The 20,276-nt window shown below is 50.6% G+C and overlaps 1 protein-coding gene across 2 annotated transcripts in view; it reads left to right on the top strand.

Annotated features, from left to right (window-relative positions):
- The first annotated feature begins 831 nt into the window (after positions 1-831).
- Positions 832-20,276, top strand: part of LOC127048459 (class I histocompatibility antigen, F10 alpha chain-like) — a 40,651-nt gene continuing 21,206 nt past the window's right edge. Inside the window, exons 1-2 of one of the 2 annotated variants that reach the window (XM_050948313.1) lie at positions 832-970; positions 16,395-16,658. In XM_050948313.1, coding sequence (XP_050804270.1) covers positions 889-970; positions 16,395-16,658 — 346 coding nt within the window. In that variant the 5' untranslated portion in view covers positions 832-888. The remainder of the gene's footprint in view (positions 971-16,394; positions 16,659-20,276) is intronic. The other variant, XM_050948312.1, reaches the window with a different exon arrangement.

A 20,276-nucleotide genomic window follows, 5' to 3' on the forward strand; every position in this document is an offset into this window, starting at 1 on the left:
CTGTTAAATGGCTTTATTACCCCTTGAATGTCTCTTTAACAGTTTCAATGTTGTGCTAATAGGTCTGGCAGGCTGGAGGTTTTTTCACTTTTAACTACTAGATTCCCTCCCAAGGAAGACTCACCAGGCTAGAGCAGCCATCTGTGGGAGCCTGCAGGAAGGGTCAGAACAGGGATAGGAAAACAAAAGGGTGGACACTAAGACCCAGTGATGCCCCAAATTTTCAGGTGCCCTAGGCAGCTGCCTATGTTGCCTATGCCTAAGGACGGCCCTGCTTTGAGGCTCCCTGCAGCTCTAAGGCCTGGCAGGCTCCAGCAGCTTCCCAGCAGCAGCTGGCCTGGGGGGTAATAGGCGCCTATATTAGACAAAGCCCCAAATGTCGGGACTGTCCCTGCAATAGCAGGACATCTGGTCACCCAGCAGCAGCTCCCGGCAGGGACAGAGCTCAACACCAGCGGTATGGCTCCTCTGCGCCCCCGTCCGAGCACTGCTCTCCAGGGCCTCATGGGAGTTGTAGTCTCTAGGGCTAGATTGCCGCACAGCGTCTCCCCAGCTGGGACACTCCCAACAAGGGTCAGACTGGCCCCTGTAGCAAAGGGGGGAGGGGCTACAGGTAATCGCTGCTCTGGTCATTACAGCCCCGGGGACAAGTTCTGCGCGGCGCCAAATCCGCCTCAGAGTTTCGCTTCCCCGGCCCCTCCGCCTGCCCGGCCGGGTCTGCCCAGCGACCGGTGATGCGGGCGGGTCTCTGCGTCGCTATTGGCGGGAGGTTCCCCTCTCAGCCAATCCCCGCAGCGCAGAGGTTCCGCGGCCAGTAGCGGGGACTCGGGCGCTGGCAGCGCGCAGGGAAGTTCCCGGGCCGGGCTGGGACCGGCCGAGAGCGGGTCCATGGGCCGAGTCCTGCCGCGCTGCGGGGCGGCGATGGGCCTGGCGCTGCTGGGGGCTGTAGCCCTGCGGGGGGGCCACTCGCGTGAGTATCGGGGTGAGACCCCCGGGGGGGCGGCCGGACCGAGGGGGGGGGCAGCCGGGCCGGGGGGTGCGGGGAGGGGGGAGCTGGGTGTCGGGGGGGGCAGCCGGGCCGGGGGGTGCGGGGAGGGGGAGCTGGGTGTCGGGGGGCAGCCGGGCCGGGGGGTGCGGGAGGGGGGAGCTGGGTGCCGGGGGGGGGCAGCCGGGCCGAGGGGTGCGGGGAGGGGGGAGCTGGGTGCCGGGGGGGGGCAGCCGGGCCGAGGGGTGCGGGGAGGGGGGAGCTGGGTGTGGGGGGGGCAGCCGGGCCTAGGGGTGCGGGGAGGGGGGAGCTGGGTGTGGGGGGGCAGCCGGGCCGGGGGGTGCGGGGAGGGGGGAGCTGGGTGTGGGGGGGCAGCCGGGCCGGGGGGTGCGGGGAGGTGGAAGCTGGGTGTCAGGAGGCAGCCGGGCCGGGGGGTGCGGGGAGGGGGGAGCTGGGTATCGGGTGGGGCAGAAGGGAGGGGGGAGCTGGGTGTCGGGGGGGCAGAAGGGAGGGGGGTGCAGGGAGGGGGGAGCTGGGTGTCAGGAGGCAGCCGGGCCTTGGGGTGCCGGGAGGGGGGAGCTGGGTGTCGGGGGGGCAGAAGGGAGGGGGGTGGGGGGAGCTGGGGGCCGGGGGCAGTTCTGGGCTCTGCGTTCAGAGGTGTTGGGATAACCTCCCCGCGCTCCCCCCAGCACTGAGCGGTCACTGACAGCGAACACTGATGTTGCTATAGTGACTGGGGGGTCCCGCCCCCTTGTGCCAGGTGCTGTCAGCGGCGCTGCTGGGACAATGGGTGTAGTGGGGGGAGGGGGCTGAGAGCCACTGACCCGAACTGTGACCCCTTCATCTAATGCCAACCGCTCCCAGCCAGGGGGTGCGGCACCATGGGGGCCAGCATCTGTGGGTGCTGCACACACTGACAAGCCCCTCGCAGCCCCGTGAGGTGCTCAGGCTGTGGGGAAATCCCCAGTTCCAGGCACTGCCCAGGCTGTTTCATTCCCAGTGTCTCCAAGCAGGGCAGGGCTTTCAGACAGGATTCCTGATTTGCTGGTGGTTAGTGAGAGGGAGTAAATCACCCTCCCCCATAGACCAAGGTTAAATGAGGGGAAAAGGCTTCTTGGATCTCTGACCTTTAATGGCTCCCAGAAGGCTCTTCACGCTGGGTTTCACCCCAGTGCCTGGAACTCCTGAGTGTGGCTTGTCCTTGGCTACATACAGCTGGGCTCTGTCAGCACCAGTCCAGTCACCCCACAGTCAGTGGGTCGTGTCTGTAATGGAGACAAGTCTAATTAGAGGTGTCAGTTTAGGGAGGGGATGTGTCTGGTCTCTAGCAATGTGTCCAGGGCAAGGGGAGAGGTTAGAGCCCCAGGATCTTTGCATTGATCAGGTCTCAGTTTGGGTGCAGCTCCGGTTGCAGTGTGGAACAACTGCTGTGTTCGTGCTGTTGGGATCTCCTGTGACTGCCGGATAAAGAGCTTCAGGTGCCAGTAAGGTGGGGAGCGACAGGCACATCAGGCTTTTCCTAGCATGGACTTGAATCTTCCATGGCCCCAATCTTGGCCCAGAGTTCTCTCTGCAGCAGCAGCTCAGACCCCAGGGAGCTCAGCAGCCCTGATCCAGCTGGGTGAGGCTGTGGGTTGGCTTGGTTTGACATAAACAGGGTTAGGCCCAGTGCAGCCTAGCCCTGTGGGGTTGAGTCCGGGGCCAGGAACGAAAGCAGGGAAGTGAGGGGGGTGCATGTGTCTGATTATCCCTCCAGCAGTGAGACAGGAGGCCTCCATCTCAGGGGTTCTTTCCCAGTCCCGGTGTAACTCCAGTGGTGCAGAGCTTTGGCCTGGGGCCTGCAGTGTGTGTGTGGGCAGAGAAGGATGGTGATGATGATCAGAGAAGGTCTGGGCCAAGCTCACATTCTCACTGGTTGGTTTGGCTTTTTTAATGTGTTACATCCAGCACCAGCTCCCGTCCGTGCCTGGCTGGGCCTTTGTTGAAAGAAAAATCCTCTGTGCTCATTATATTACAGGTGACCTGAGAAGGGGGAAATAGTGTGTCCATTTCTGTTGCTTCCTACGGGATAACAAAAAGGCCCAAAAAGGTTTTTTGCCCTCTTTGTTTTATTTTGTCTCATCTGCCCTGTTTTGCTGGAGTTCTCCTTGGAGTACCAGAGACTTAGAGTGGGAATTCTCAGTCCTCAAATGAAGGGCCACGAGGTATTGAGTCTTTACCAAGGACAGCTTTTCTTTTTTCTGCTTGGCAGGTGCTTGGTTTAAACAGGCCTTTGCTACACACAAATTTGCTCTGGTTTAGTTAAACAAATGTAGTTAAATGAGTGCAAACCCCTTGGGGACCCTTGTATATTGGCATAATCTTTTTTCAGTTTACCTTAAACTGATTTCCCAGTAACTTAACCTGAACTGAAAAAAACTTCTCTTACATCGGAATACAAATGTCCAGTTTAACTGAATCACTTATGTTTAGTTATACTGGTGCAACTCTGCATGTGGACAAGGCCTAACTGACTTAAGGTAAACAGAAAAAAGCCATTCTCAAACTGGAAAAGGAGTGTCCACAGAGTAACTTGCACTGGTTTAACTAAGCCAGTTTAACTCACACCGTAATTTAAACTGGTGTGAATTTGCATGTAGAGAAGGCCAAGGGGTGTTAACAATGAAGTTTAAACAGGTGGAATAAACTTTTTAGGGCTGGTCTACATGCAGTGTTTGTACCACTTTTGTACAGTTTGAAACCATCCTAGCTAAGGACTTGTCTACACTGGCAATTCACAGTGCAGTAACTTGCTGGCTCAGGAGAGTGAAAAATCACCCCCTGAGCGCAGCAAGTTTCAACATTGTAAAGCACCAGCGTAGACAGGCTTCAGCCTGGTTTACCAGGAGCTCTGGGAGAGCTCTCTCCCCAGTGCTCGCGGGTGACCACACTGTCAGGTCAAAACACGGCCGTGGGAATGCTCCTGCGGCAGCACTTTGAACTGTCTAGTGTAGACTTAGCGTAATTCACCACTTGGGCTACGTCTCCACTGCTCACCTGATAGCTACAAGGCACTCAGTGTAGCCGCTCTTTGTCGGCAGGAGAGAGAGAGACACGCTGACAAAATAAAACCACCCTCAACGAGGGGTGATAATTGTGTCGACCAAGTGCTGTCCACACCAGCACTTTTCATTGGTAACACTTTTGTTGGTCATGATGTTTTTTTTCACACTCCTGTGTGTCAAAAATTTTACCAATGAAAGTGCAGTTCAGACATAGCCTTAGTGTGGACACAGTTATACTCAAGGCTTAAATTGCTATCGACTATTTCCTGGATTCCCCCATGTTTCCCCTCTCTGTCCCCCCATTCAGCAGCATCAGGCTGGAGTCAAGGTCTGAAAATATTTACCTGTGCTCTGCTTTGGACAGTTCCGGCTGAATTTAAGCCCTGGTTATACTCATACAGATTGTTCCCCTTCATTTACAGCAATAAACTACGCTGGTGTAAAGCACGGCTGTACCGATAGAACTGCACTCGCACTAGGGGGTTATTTAACTATTTTGGTAAAAAGAAACAAACAAGAAAACTTAAATAGTTAAAAGCAGAACAAAAATCGGGTAGAGGTGGCATCAGCATAGGGTTACCAACCTTCTAGGATTGTCCTGGAGTCTCCAGGAATTAAAGATTATGTCACGTGATGAAACATCCAGGAATACGTCCAACTAAAATTGACAATTACAATGAGTGTAATTGGTTCAAGGCAGGGACTGTGACTTGCTGTGTCTGTACAACACCCAGTACAATGGAGCCCCAACATGATTAAAGCTAGAATGTGCTACCAAGACATGAAATAATAATTCCTTCTCTCTTATTTCCTCGGCTTACACGTCCGCCTCTCAAGTTCTCCAGCTACAGAGTTCTCACTCTCAGGTTGGGTGCAGCAAATCAGATACTTTATCTCTAGCAGTTGCATGGAGGGAGAGAGCTAAACAGGTCTCTCTCCAGGTAAGCAATTACAGCAAGCATTTATACCTTTTTTACAGACAATCATGAGCAGCAAAGAGTCCTGTGGCATCTTATAGACTAACCGACGTTTTGGAGCATGAGCTTTCGTGGGTGAATACCCACTTCGTCAGATGCATGTAGTGGAAATATCCAGGGGCAGGTATATATATTCAGGCAAGCTAGAGATAATGAGGTAGTTCAATCAGGGAGGATGAGGCCCTGTTCTAGCAGTTGAGGTGTGAAAACCAAGGGAGGAGAAACTGGTTCTGTAATTGGCAAGCCATTCACAGTCTTTGTTTAATCCAGACTAACACAGCTACCCCTCTGATACTTGACAATAATGAGCAACAGCTGCATTTCGTTTATACGTAGGTCATCCTGATATCTTATTTTTCTCACCTCTATTTAGACCAGGGGTAGGCAACCTATGGCATGGGTGCCGAAGGCAGCACACGAGCTAGTTTTCAGTGGCACTTGCATTGCCCAGGTCCTGGCCACCGGTCTGGGGAGCTCTACATCTTGATTTAATTTTAAATCAAGCTTCTTAAACATTTAAAAAACCTTATTTACTTTACATACAACAATCATTTAGTTATATAGACATAGAAAGAGACCTTCTAAAAGTATTAAAATGTGTTACTGGCACACAAAACTTTAAATTAGAGTGAATAAATGAAGACTCGGCACACCACTTCAGGAAGGTTTCCAACCCCTGATTTAGACTATAGTCTACATTCCATACTTATCTAACACAAGGTCACAATTTCTCACACAGTTCTTTCCCATTCGCCTCAGACAATCCTTGCTTCTACAAGTCTCACGTTATTAGGGTTACAGCTAGCCTGACTCTTGCTCGTAGAAGGGACTGTATGCATTGAAATTCCCTTCACATCCCTGTCAGTTCTTTCTCTGCTTCCACACTATAGAGTCTTTCACGCAAAACAGGGCCAACAAGGTAGGGATTTCTAGTGGGGAAGAGCAGGCCAAAAAAAGTAAAGCTACCAGCCTTGTTATCGTCGCATTGTTATTTATTATTATTTTATGGCAGCACGCAGGTGCCTCAGTCCTGGTCCTGGATCTCACATTGCCAGATGCTGTACAGGTACAAAACAAAGTACAGTCCCATCGGAGTATAAGAGAGGAGACAACAGATGGATATAGACGGATGGGGGATTATAAGGAGCCAGCACTGGACAGCGTGACAGGCTATGGTCTCAGAGTACCAATGGCCTAACGGTTATCTAAGTTTCTAGGCACCCTGGCAAAGGAGGACATTGAGGAGGGTTTTGGAGGATGAGGTAGTTTTGCAGCCATTTACCAGGAGCTCCTCCCAGGCATGAGGGGCAAGATGGGACAAAAGGGGGCTTTTTTGAAAATGTAAAAAGTGGATGATGAAGGCTGGGATCGTGTGCAGATCAGAGGTGAGAGTCGACATTTTGGTAGCAAATGAGAGTTGACAGGTCAGGTGGGGTTAGGCTGTGAAGCGCCTCACAGCTGAAATCAGGCAGTTTATATTTGATGCAGTGGAGAAGGAGGAGCCAGTGGAGGGAGGCAAAGAGAGAGGTGATGTGATCAGATCAGTGGGCTTGGAAGTGATCTTTTCAGCATCTTCTGAATGGATCTAAGCAGGATGAGCCTGCATTTGTCAAGACCAGAGAAAAGGATGTTGCAGCAGTCGAGACATGAGATGCTGAGAGCGTGGAGCAGAGTTTTAGCAGTGGGGGTGGACAGGAAAGGCCACATCTTAGAGAGGTTATGCAGAAAGAGTCAGCAAAATTTAGAAATAACCTGGATGCAGGGCCATCCTTACCCATATGCAAAATACACAGCTGCATAGGGCACCAGGAAATTTGGGGCACTACATTGCCTCGTGCCCTGCGCAGGTGTGTGCTGCTCCAGCCCCAGCCCTTCCTCTTCCCGCCCCTGCTCCACCCCAGCCCCTCCCCCACTCCCCTGAGCTGTGCAGCAGGGCTGGGCCTGCGCCCACCGGTGGTGGGAGATGCAGCGACTTGGCCCCAGCCGTGCCACCGGTGAGTGCTGGGTTGTGGTTCCTCACCTTCCCCCCAAGCCAGCTGTTCCCCGCAGAGGCCTGGGTCTAGCCTCCTCACTTCCTCCCCCCACAGAAGCCTGGAGCCCCACACACACACCCTGTAGAGCCCCAGAATAGCTGGGGACATTCCTGCCTGGATATGAGGACCTAGAGAGAGATGTCAAAGATGACACCCAGGTTACGGACCTAAGTGACAGGCAGGATGGTGGCATTATCCATAGTGACTGACAAAGGAGGTAGCAGTTCTCTGCCTCTTTTTATAATTACTTTTTAATAAAGAATACATGATTTTTAAACGATAGTGACTTTATTTCCTTAAGCAAGCTGTAATCGAAGGGGGAGAGTGGGTTGCTTACAGGGAAGGAGTCAATAAAGGTGGGGGGGTTCATGAAGGGTAAACAAACACAGCAGTCACACCGTACCCTGGCCCGTGATGAAACTCGTTTTCAAAGCTTCTCTGATGCGCACCGCTTCCTGGTGTGCTCTTCTAATCGCCCTGGTGTCTGGCTGCGCATAGTCAGCGGCCAGGTGATTTGCCTCAGCCTCCCACGCCGCCATAAAGGTCTCCTCCTTACTCTCACAGAGATTGTGGAGCACACAGCAAGCAGCAATAACAAAGGGGACATTGGTTTAACTGAGCTCTGAGCGAGTCAGTAATGTGCGCCAGCGTCCCTTTAAACGGCCAAATGCACATTCTACCACCATCCTGCACTTGCTCAGCCTGTAGTTGAACAGCTCCTAACTACTGTCCAGGCTGCCTGTGTATGGCTTCATGAGCCATGGCATCAAGGGGTAGGCTGGGTCACCCAGGATAATTTTAGGCATTTCAACATCCCCAACTGTTATTTTCTGGTCTGGGAAGTAATTCCCTTGCTGCAGCAGTTTAAACAGAGCAGTGCTTCTGAAGATGCGAGCGTCATGAACCCTTCCTGGCCATCCCACGTGGATGTTGGTGAAACGTCCCTTGTGATCCACCAGTGCTTGCAGCACCATTGAAAAGTACCCCTTGCGGTTTATGTACTGGGTGCCCTGGTGCTCCGGGGCCAACATAGGGATATGTGTTCCATCTATCACCCCCCCACAGTTAGGGAATCTCATTTCAGCAAAACCATCCAATATGACCTGCACATGTCCCAGAGTCACAACCTTTCGTAGCAGCAGCTCAGTGATTGCTTTGGCTCCTTGCATCACAGCAGCCCACACAGTAGATTTTTCCACTCCAAATTGATTCCCGACTGACTGGTAGCTGTCTGGCATTGCAAGCTTCCAGAGGGCTATTGCCACTCGCTTCTCCACTGTGAGGGCTGCTCTGATCTTAGTATTCTGGAGTTTCAGGACAGGGGAAAGCAAGTCACAAAGTACCATGACAGTGCCCTTACGCATGCGAAATTTTCGCAGCCACTGGGAATCGTCCCACACCTGCAAAACTGTGCAGTCCCACCAGTCTGTGCTTGTTTCCTGGGCCCAAAATCGGCGTTCAATGGCTAGAACCTGCCCCATTACCAGCAGGATCTCCAAAGTGCAGGGGCCCGCGGTTTGAGAGAAATCTGTGTCCATGTCCTCATCACTCTCTTCACTGCGCTGCTGTAGCCACCGCAGCCGCCGCCTCCTCGCCTGGCTTTGCAGGTCCCGGTTCAGCATAGACTGCACGAGAATGCACGAGGTGTTTACAACGTCCACGATTGCGGTATTGATCTGAGCAGGATCCATGCTTGCTGTGCTATGGCGTTTGCACAGTTCACCCAGGAAAAAAGGCGCGAAATGGTTGCCTGCTGCTTTCACGAAAGGAGGGGTGAGGCTGTACCCAGAACCACCCGCGACAATGATTTTTGCCCCATCGGGCACTGGGCTGTCAACCCAGAATTGCAAGGGGTGGGGGAGACTGCAGGAACTATGGGATAGCTACGGGATAGCTACCCACAGTGCAACGCTCCAGAAATCGACGCTAGCCTCGGACCATGGACGCACACCATCGAATTAATGTGCTTAGTGTGGCCGCGTGCACTCAACTTTATACAATCTGTTTTACAAAACCAGTTTATGTAAAATCGGAGTAATCCCATAGTATAGACGTACCCTTGGTGTAGGTAGGGTCTAGGATGGAACCAAAGGACAGGAACTCCAGACAGTGATTGTAGAGCACACATTCAATGAGCTGAGAGATGAAAGGGAGAAGGGGCTGTAGCTGGGGAGGCAAAACAAAGTCAAGGGTCTTTCTGATGGAAGACGCTAATGTGTATTTGTGTTGTGAGGGGAAAAAGCTGGAGGAGAGTGAGAGGTTAAAGAGAAGAGGGAGAGAGGGAGGAGAGTGGATGTGAGGGAGAGCGGGAGATGGGGTGGGGTGAATGGAAGGTTTAGGAGGAGAGCAGATGCAGAAATTTTTCATCAGTGAAGGAGAAGGAGGTGGAAATTGAAGGAGGGGAGGGGAGGGGAAGGGAAGGTTACGTTATGTTTCATTGTCATGAATCCACATGAGCAACCGGTGCAGTCACACAGCTCTAATCCCCTTAGGGTCACACACACTTACTGGAGTGAGCCACGGGGCTTCATCACCTCCTGGGACAGAACTTCAGAGCCTTCAGCACCCCCGCTTCCTGCCATGAGTTCCCTTCAGTGACGCCACCAGAATCAGACACATAGGGAGATCTGCAACCCAAAGGGAACAATGTGCCTTCTGACTTCTGGACTCTGGGGTGACTCTCAGCCAGCACTGTACAAACACGAGGGTTTGCTGGGTGTCTGGAACAGAGCGTAGAAAATCTTTAGTTAATGTAGAGAATGGAAAGTTTCGGCAAAGACCTGGGTCAGTCTAGAACACAGAGCTCTCTCTAGTCCCAGTCCAGATGTTTCTCCTCCTTCCAAAAGCCCACACTTAACCCCAAGGACCCCCACCTGCCCTGTCCTTTGTTCTTGTTCTTGACAAACAGTGTCCCCTGGCCTCCTCAGCCCTTTGTTTTCCAGCTGGTCACAATTGGCTTCCTGCAGAGGATGAGTCTCATTAGTTGCCGGGTTCCAAATGTCTGTGGAGTCCCCATAGGTATGGGGCCAGACCCTAGATATCTGCAGAGTAAACAACCTTTTCCCCCACCTCATTGGGGAAACTGAGGCATAGACATTACAAATCATGGGGGGAGGTGATTGGTAGGTGATGCTGAGAAAGACCAGGTGATGGTCAGAGCTGGGGAATCCACACCAGGGAGCTCAGAGAGCAGGGCTTGGTGAACCCAAGTCCAGTGCATGGCCCTTTTGGAGAGTGGGGGAGCTGAAGCATTTAGAGGAGAGGAAAGTGATCAGGAACAGTCAACATGGATTCACCAAGGACAAGTCATGCCTGACTAACCTAATTGCCTTCTATGAGGAGATAACTGGGTCTGTGGATGAGGGGAGAGCAGTGGATGTGTTATTCCTTGACTTTAGCAATGCTTTTGATACGGTCTCCCACAGTATTCTTGCTGGCAAGTTAAAGAAGTATGGGCTGGATGAATGGGCTATAAGGTGGATAGAAAGCTGGCTAGATCGTCGGGCTCAATGAGTAGTGATCAACGGCTCCATGTCTAGATGGCAGTCTGTATCAAGTGGAGTGCCCCAAGGGTCGGTCCTGGGGCCGATTTTGTTCAATATCTTTATTAATGATCTGAAGGATGGCGTGAACTGCACTCTCAGCAAGTTTGCAGGTGACACTAAACTTGGAGGAGTGGTAGATATGTTGGAGGGTAGGGATAGGATACTGAGGGACCAGACAAATTAGAGGACTGGGCCAAAAGAAACCTGATGAGGTTCAGTAAGGACAAGTGCAGAGTCCTGCACTTAGGACGGAAGAATCTCATTCACTATTACAGACTAGGGACCAAATGGCTAGGAAGCAGTTCTACAGAAAAGGACCTAGGGGTTACAGTGGACGAGAAGCTGGATATGAGTCAGTAGTGTGACCTTGTTACCAAGAAAGCTAACGGCATTTTGGCCTGTATAAGTAGGGTCATTGCCAGCAGATCGAGGGACGTGATCATTCCCCTCTATTCGACATTGGTGAGTCCTCATCTGGAGTACTGTGTCCAATTTTGGGCCCCACACTACAAGAAGGATGTGGAAAAATTGGAAAGAGTCCAACAGAGATCAATAAAAATGATTAGGGGGCTGGAGCACATGACTTATGAGGAGAGGCTGAGGGAACTGGGATTGTTTGTCTACATAAGAGAAAAATGAGGGGAGATTTGATAGCTGCTTTCAACTACCTGAAAGGGGGTTCCAAAGAGGATGGATCTAGACTGTTCTCAGTGGTACCTGATGACAGAACAAGGAGTAATGGTCTCTCAAGTTGCAGTGGGGGAAGTTTAGGTTGGATATTAGGAAACACTGTTTCACTAGGAGGGTGGTGAAGCACTGGAATGGGTTCCCTAGGGAAGTGGTGGACTCTCCTTCCTTAGAGATTTTTAAGATCAGGCTTGACAAAGTGCTGGCTGGGATGATTTGGTTGTTGTTGGTCCTGCTTTGAGCAGGGGGTTGGACTAGATACCTCCTGAGGTCCCTTCCAACCCTGATATTCTATGACCCAGGGCATCTGGGTGAATGCAGAGGGGAGGGCGAGGAGATGGGGAGCAGAGGGTTGGATGGGCCATCGACTTGGAAGCTGAAGTTACCGAGGACGAGTGTGGGAAGCGGCGGAAATGAGGGGAGAGCTGGGGTTGGGGTCAGAGAGGGTGACAGAGGGGGGCAGCGGGGTCAATGGCAGACGGCAGCAGCATGGAGAGAAGAAAGGAGAGAAGTTAGGTGCAGGGCTGTGCAAAAAAAGAGATGGAGGGAGAGGGAGGAGCTGGAGGCAGCAGGCGAGTGGGGAGCAGAGGTTGCTGCAGGGCAGTTTCAGAGGGAGGGAGCCAGGTCTCTGAGAGGCAGGAGCGGGATCAGACTGTGATCTGTGGTGTCCCTGTTGCTCCCATCACTGCAGTGTCCAAGGGCTAGAGCCATAAAGGGGCGAAGGTGCCTAAATCCCAGAATCAGGCCCTTTGGCTGCTGCTGAGCCCTGTAGGTGCCTGAACTCGCTTGGCACCTTTGTGCAGTAACAGGTCCCTCGGGATCTATGTTCCCACCTCGGCCTGTGCCCTGCAGCTTCCCGCCAGGTGTCCGGACCCCTGATCCCCAGAGCGATGCATGGACCAAGGAACGACTGGTGCCCTCCACCTAACTCGTCTGGGGGCCCAATGCCGTGGGTGTGCTCAGGCCACTTGCTGGATCGGACCCTCACACGAGCTCACACAACAGTGTGGGAGGAGCCAAGTGGTTTGGGCACCACCTGGGGTGAGGGTGACTCCTAGTTCCAGGCCCCCTCTGCCTGCGGGGGAGACAGGATTTGAGCAGGGCTCTGCCACCTCCCAGGGTGTCCTAGTCCCTGAGTTGTGGGGCCCTCTGCTGTGGGGCTCCCTCCATCACTCCTGTGGGAGCTGTTCCTCTGGGGAGAACTAGAACTGGGCCAGAGAGCAAGGGCGTGAGAATGGCTCCAACCACCAGGCTACAGAGCCATTCACCCAGGAGGTGGAGACCCCGGGTCCAGTTCCTGTGCTCCACTGACTCTTTAATTAGTTAGCCCGGGAGGAGCAGCGTCAGCAGCCCTGCTCTCCGGATCAGGCCGTCTGACTGTGACTGAAGGGAGTGAAATGGACAGTGGCTGGTTCTGGCAGGAGGGACACAGGGTGTTCAGCAGCTGGAGTAGCTGGGGGAAGAAAAGGAGAGAGCTCTGTCCCCATTAGATCCATCTGTTCTTCAGCTCATACATAAGCCAAGGCATTGCTGTGCCTGTTGTGTGTGTCCAGCACCCAGCACGGAGGAGGGGGGCTCTGCTCTGTAACTGACAGTTATGAACTAGGGAACAAGGTCCCAATCCTGCAAACGCTGTGTGTCATGTTACTGAGGTGAGGGACGGCTCCGGGGGGCTGTGTGAGTGAGTGAGGGTCCACACTGCGAATCTGCAGGGTCTGAGACTAAATAACCCCTGAGACATTGAGGAACTAATGGGACCAAATAAGTCACCAGCCTGCATCAGCCTGACTCCTCCCCCCCCAGGTCCTGACCCCCCCGGATGTGTAACTCCTGTGAGCCGTGTCTGACGTCAGTGGGACACTCATATGGGTGAAGGGATCAGGGATTCAGTCTCTGCAGCATCAGGCCCTTTGGGAGCTGTTGTCATTCCCATCTCCTTTGGCCCTGATCTTGCCTGTGGATCTGTGGGGATGGGGGATCAGCCTGTGAACTCTGTGGGGCAGGGCCTGTGCAGTGACTGGCACAATGGGGCCCGATCCCTACAGGGGACCTGGGGTGCAGCCGCAGCATGCCTAAGTCAAGTCCAAAGCAGACTGTGAAGAGTCACAAAGGGGATTGCAGTGGACAAGAAGCTGGATATGAGTGAAGTGTATGCCCTTGTTGCCAAGAAGGCCAACAGCATATTGGGCTGTATTAGTAGGAGCATTCCCCTCTGTTCGGCTCTGGTGAGGCCACATCTGGAATATTGCATCCGGTTTTGGACCCCACAGTACAGAAAGGATATGCACAAATTGGAAAGAGTCCAGTGGAGGGCAATGAAAATGACCAGGGGCCTGGGGCACATGACTTCTGAGGAGAGGCTGAGGGAACTGGGATTGTTTAGTCTGCAGAAGAGATGAGTGAGGGAGGATTTTATAGCAGCCTTCAACTAACTGAAGGGGGGTTCCAAAGAGAAGGAATCTCGGCTGTTCTCAGTGGTGGCACATGACAGAACAAGGAGCAATGTCTTAAGTTGCGGTAGGGAGGTCTAGGTTGTGTATTAGAAAACACTGTTTCACTGGGAGGGTGGTGAAGCACTGGAATGTGATACCTAGAGGGCTGGTGGAATCTCCTTCCTTAGAGATTTTTAAGCCCATCCTGACAAAGCCCTGGCTGAGATGATTTAGTTGGGGTTGGTCCTTCTTTGAGCAGGGGGTTGGACTAGATGACCTCCTGAGGTCTCTTCCAACTCTAATCTTCTATGATTCTGTGATCTTACAAAACTGGGTGGCTGGGCAACAAAATGGTATGTGGAATTCAGTGTGGATAAACGCAAAGTAATGCACATTGGAAAACGTAATCCCAGCTATACATAAAGTGATGGGGTCTAAATTAGCTGTTACCACTCGAGAGATCTTGGAGTCATTATAGAGAGTTCTCTGAAAACATGCACCCAGTGTGCAGTTTCAGAGGGGCAGCCATGTTAGTTTGTTTTCGCAAAAATAACGAGGAGTCCTATAGCACCTTAAAGACTAAACTTTATTTGAGCATAAGCTTTCATGGGCTGGAACCCACTTCAGCAGATGCACACACAAAAGCTTATACTCAAATAAATGCATTTGTCTTTAAGGTGCCACAGGACTCCTTGTTTTTTCAGTATGCAGTGGCCATCAAACAAGCTAACAGAATGTTGAGAATCATTAGGAAAGGGATTGATAATAAGACAGAAAATATATTGCCTCTATATAAATCCATGGGGCGGTCACATCTTGAATACTGCATGCAGATGTAGTCATTCCATTGGGAAACGGATATATTAGATTTGGAAAAGGTACAGAAAAGGGGAACAAAAATGATTAGAGCAGGGGTAGGCAACCTATGGCACAGGTGCCAAAGGTGGCATGCGAGGTGATTTTCAGTGGCACTCACACTGCCCAGGTCCTGGCCACCGGTCCGGGGGGCTCTGCATTTTAGTTTAATTTTAAATGAAGCTTCTTAAACATTTTAAAATCCTTATTTATTTTACATACAACAATAGTTTAGTTATATATTATAGACTTATAGAAAGAGACCTTCTAAAAACATTAAAATGTATGACTGGCACACGAAACCTTAAATCGGAGTGAATAAATGAAGACTTGGCACAGCACTGCTGAAAGGTTGCCGACCCCTGGGTTAGAGGTATGGAATGGGTGCTGCATGAGAAGAGATTAATAACGCTGGAACATTTCAGCTTGGAAAAGAGATGACTAAGGAGGGAAATGATGAAAGTCTATAAAATCAAGACTAAGGCTTTGTTTTTTTCACAGAGGTCATGGAAGTCACAGGTTTTATGACTTCCAGCAAACTCCGTGACTTCAGCACACAGCAGCCGGAAGCTTTGCGGTCCCTCTGCCACTTGTTGCAGCCGGGAGTGTCTGTGGGGGGGCGGGGGGGATTCTGTGGGCTGTGGGGGGACCAACCGCTCCCAGTTGCCATGGGCGGCAGGGGGACCCAGGAGCTCAGAGTGGCCCACAGTTGCCTCGCCCCTGCAGGTGGTGTGTGGATCACACAGCTGAGATCCCCATTTTGCCATGGATATTTTTAGTAAAAGTCACGAATCGGTCACAGGCTTCTGTGAGCTTTTCTTTGTTGCCCGTGACCTGTCCAGGTCTGACACTAAAAATATCCATGACAAAATCATAGTCTTAATCGTAACTGGTCTGGAGAAAGTGAATACCGAAGTGTTATTTACCCCTTCATGTAACACAAGAACTAGGGGTCACCCAAGGAAATTATTAGGCAGCAGTTCTAAAACAAACAAAAGGACGTATTTCTTCACACAACACACAGTCAACCAGTGTAACTCTTTGCCAGAGGATGTTGTGAAGGTCAAGACTGTAACACGATTCAAAAAAGAACTAGCTAAGTTCATGTAGGACAGGTCCATCAGTGGCTATTAGTCAGGATGAGGCAGGGATGGTGCCTGTAGCCTCTGTTTGCCAAAAACTGGGAATTGGGCAACAAGGAATGGATCACTTGATGATTCCCTGTTCTGTTCATTCCCTCTGGGGCACCTGGCATTGGCCACTATCGGAAGACAGGAGACTGGACTAGATGAACCTTTGGTCTGACCCACTATGGCCAATCTTATGTACTGAATAAATTGTAGTAAATTGTATGCACAGCTGGTGTCCTGGCTCCCACCTGTAGCTTGGACACATCCCCCTGCCCACCTTGCCTTCCCCAGCTTCAGCTCCTCCATCTCCTATCCCCAGTCCTCCTGCCCGACCCTCTCCCATAACACCCCCTTCCTTTTCCCCACGCCGCACTCCAGCCCTGCCCCTCCTCCTGGGCCCCCTTTCCTTATTCACACTCCCCTGTACCCCCAGTATACTCTTTCCATATGGTTCCCTACTCCTCACATGTGCTCCATCCCCCTGTACCTCCTCACCCCTTCCCCTTCTCACTCCCCCTCCAGCCCTGCCTCCCTTTCTCCTTCTACCCCATTATCTCTTTCTCCCGAGTCAGGCTGTTCTGTGAGCTGTTTCCCAGGCCTCGCTCCCACAGGAGCGGCGCTGAGGGCCGGCACTGCCTCTCTCACATTGCTAGGGGCTCCCTGACAGGGTTTAGTGGGGTCTGACTCCTCCCTCCCCCCCCCACAGGCCTGCACTCCAGGCGCATATTGGACACGGTGATGTCGGAGCCCGGCTCGGGGCTGCCCTGGTACAGACGTGTTGTGTTCGTGGACGATCAGGTCAACTACATCTACACCAGCGATACGCAGAGGGCACAGCCCGGCCCAGTGTGGATGGCACAGAAGGAGGGTCCGGAGTTCTGGGACGAGATGACCTGGTGGGCGCAGCGCTACCAGAAATGGTACAACGCGAGTCTGAACACTCTGAGTCAGCTCTACAACCAGAGCAAGGGTGAGTGAAGGACCAGACCCGACCTAGGGATGCAGGGACATGGAGTGGGAGTCACGGTTGATGTAAACAGGGTGAAGGGACACAAGGAAGCGTGTTAGGGATTGGGAGAGAGGACAGAGCCTGAAGGGGTATTTTCTTGCTGGAGTCAGTGTGAATGTGGGGGACAGTGGGACATGGAGTGAGGAAGAGGGGCTGCAGGATGGAGGATCCATGTGAAAGACATTTTTTGACACCCTCCAAAGTGGGACTATCATACTGTCCCCTCCCCAAACACCCCAGATTTCTGCTACTAGTCCCACTTTCAGCTGCCTCTGCTGCCCTTCGGGGCACCCCCCCCCACCCCTCATGTGTCATTTCCCTAGCAGAGGTGCAAAAGCCAAAAGCTCCCATCAGAGCTGGCTAGTCTGACCTCTTGGTCACCGAGGCCAGAGAATCGCACCCAGTGATTCCTGCACGGAGGGGTTTGTTCCTCCCAGCTCCGAGTGAGGCTGTCAGACCCTATACCTAGAACAGGACTCTGAGCTGTCTTGTCTCAATTCCCAGACACCAAGTGATCGGGAATCCCAAGAGTTCAGACATCACAAGTCAGGCCCCAAAAATGCTGAGTTTGGCTTAAATGTCATAAGTATTTTGGGAATAATACTGGAGCTTATTTTTATTTGCCTTCTGGTTTGAGCCTTTAGGGGACTGTAAATGTGCGGGACTCACCTCATGGCGCCTCCTGCTGGTGTTCTGCAGGAATTAGCTCATCCAGCCTCCAGGGCTCCCTCTGCAGGCTGGTGTCATAAGAACATAAGAACGGCCGTAGCAGGTCAGACCAAAGGTCCATCTAGCCCAGTATCTGTCTACCGACAGTGTCCAATGCCAGGTGCCTCAGAGGGAGTGAACCTAACTGGCAATGATCAAGTGATCTCTCTCCTGCCATCCATCTCCATCCTCTGATGAACAGAGGCTAGGGATACCATTCCTTACCCATCCTGGCTAATAGCCATTAATGGACTTAACCACCCTGAATTTATCCAGTTCCGTTTTAAACATTGTTATAGTCCCAGCCTTCACAACCTCCTCAGGTAAGGAGTTCCACAAGTTGACTGCTCTGTGTGAAGAAGAATTTCCTTTTATTTGTTTTAAACCTGCTGCCTATTAATTTCTTTTGGTAACCCCTAGTTCTTGTATTATGGGAATAAGTAAATAACTTTTCTTTATCCACTTTCTCCACATCACTCATGATTTTATATACCTCTATCATATCCCCTCTTAGTCTCCTCTTTTCCAAGCTGAAGAGTCCTAGCCTCTTTAATCTTTCTTCATGTGGGACCCTCTCCAAACCCCTAATCATTTTAGTTGCCCTTTTCTGAACCTTTTCTAGTGCCAGTATATCTTTTCTGAGTTGAGGAGACCACATTTGTACACAGTATTCGAGATGTGGGCACACCATGGATTTATATAAGGGCAATAATATATTCTCAGTCTTATTCTTTGTCCCCTTTTTAATTATTCCTAACATCCTGTTTGCTTTTTTGACTGCCTCTGCACACTGCATGGACATCTTCAGAGAACTATCCACGATGACTCCAAGATCTTTTTCCTGACTCGTTGTACCTAAATTAGCCCCCATCATATTGTATGTATAGTTGGGGTTATTTTTTCCAATGTGCATTACTTTACATTTATCCACATTAAATTTCATTTGCCATTTTGTTGCCCAATCCCTTAGCTTTGTGAGATCTTTTTGAAGTTCTTCACAATCTGCTTTGGTCTTAACTATCTTGAGCAGTTTAGTATCATCTGCAGACTTTGCCACCTCACTGTTTACCCCTTTCTCCAGATCATTTATGAATAAGTTGAATAGAATTGGTCCTAGGACTGACCCTTGGGGAACACCACTAGTTACCCCTCTCCATTCTGAGAATTTACCATTAATCCTTACCCTTTGTTCCCTGTCTTTTAACCAGTTCTCAGTCCATGAAAGGACCTTCCCTTTTATCCCATGACAGCTTAATTTATGTAAGAGCCTTTGATGAGGGACCTTGTCAAAGGCTTTCTGGAAATCTAAGTACACTATGTCCACTGGATCCCCCTTGTCCACATGTTTATTGACCCCTTCAAAGAACTCTAATAGATTAGTAAGACACGATTTCCCTTTACAGAAACCATGTTGACTATTGCTCAACAGTTTATTTTTCTATGGGTCTGACAATTTTATTCTTAACTATTGTTTCGACTAATTTGCCCAATACTGACGTTAGATTTACTGGTCTGTAATTGCTGGGATCACCTCTAGAGCCCTTTTTAAATATTGGCATTACATTAGCTGACTTCCAGTCACTGGGTACAGAAGCCAATTTAAAGGACAAGTTACAAACCTTAGTTAATAGTTCTGCAACTTCACATTTGAGTTCTTTCAGAACTCTTGGGTGAATGCCATCTGGTCCCGATGACTTGTTAATGTTGAGTTTATCAATTAGTTCCAAAACCACCTCTAGTGACACTTAAATCTGTGACAGTTCCTCAAATTCTTCACCTACAAAAGCCGGCTCAGGTTTGGGAATCTCCCTAACACCCTCAGCCATGAAGACTGAAGCAAAGAATCCATTTAGTTTCTCTGCAATGACTTTATCATCTTTAAGTGCTCCTTTTGTATTTTGATCGTCAAGGGGCCCCACTGGTTGTTTAGCAGGCTTCCTGCTTTTGATGTACTTAAAAAACATTTTGTTATTACCTTCTGAGTTTTTGGCTAGCTGTTCCTCAAACTCCTCTTTGGCTTTTCTTATTACACTCCTGTGCTTAATTTGGCAGCAAGTATCAGAGGGGTAGCCTTGTTAGTCTGGATCTGTAAAAGCAGCAAAGAGTCCTGTGGCACCTTATAGACTAACAGACATTTTGGAGCGTGAGCTTTTGTGGGTGAATGCATGCATCTGACGAAGTGGGTATTCACCCACGAAAGCTCATGCTCCAAAACGTCTGTTAGTCTATAAGGTGCCACAGGACTCTTTGCTGCTTTTAATTTGGCAGCGTTTATGCTCTTTTCTATTTGCCTCACTAGGATTGGACTTCCACTTTTTAAAGGAAGTCTTTATCTCTCACTGCTTCTTTTACATGGTTGTTAATCCACAGTGGCTCTTTTTTAGTTCTTTTACTGTGTTTCTTAATTTGGGGTTGTTGCGAATTATACCTGTAGGCCACGCACTGTTTGTTTCTAGGCTGAGGCACAAAACCCAAAGATTTACAGAGTGTCCAAATAAAGTTTTATCGTGCAAGGTTCAAACAACATTCGAACGTGGTGTCCCCCTGCTAATCAGGGAGAGACCCAGGCTGCAGATTACATAGAAGTTATATACCTTTTAGGAGTGCATGCTACCCTTGTGAATTGGAAGCCTTAGCCAATAAGCCATTTTCTTATCTTTAGCCTATTACAGTCAGTCACGGTCCTCATTCTGGCTAGTGCACAGTCCAGTTGTTACCTTGCATACTAGAATTTTTCCTTAATTGTGTTGCTACAGCTGTGTTCCTATCGTCTTTCCTGTTTCTGACTATCTTTCTTTAATGCTGCCCTTGGGAGCTGTGTATGTGATGTGCTCGCTTTTAGTTAATGATGGATACAAAATAGGGAAACAT

The sequence above is a fragment of the Gopherus flavomarginatus genome, chromosome 3, assembly GCF_025201925.1.
Source record: "Gopherus flavomarginatus isolate rGopFla2 chromosome 3, rGopFla2.mat.asm, whole genome shotgun sequence".
Classification (NCBI taxonomy): Eukaryota; Metazoa; Chordata; order Testudines; family Testudinidae; genus Gopherus; species Gopherus flavomarginatus.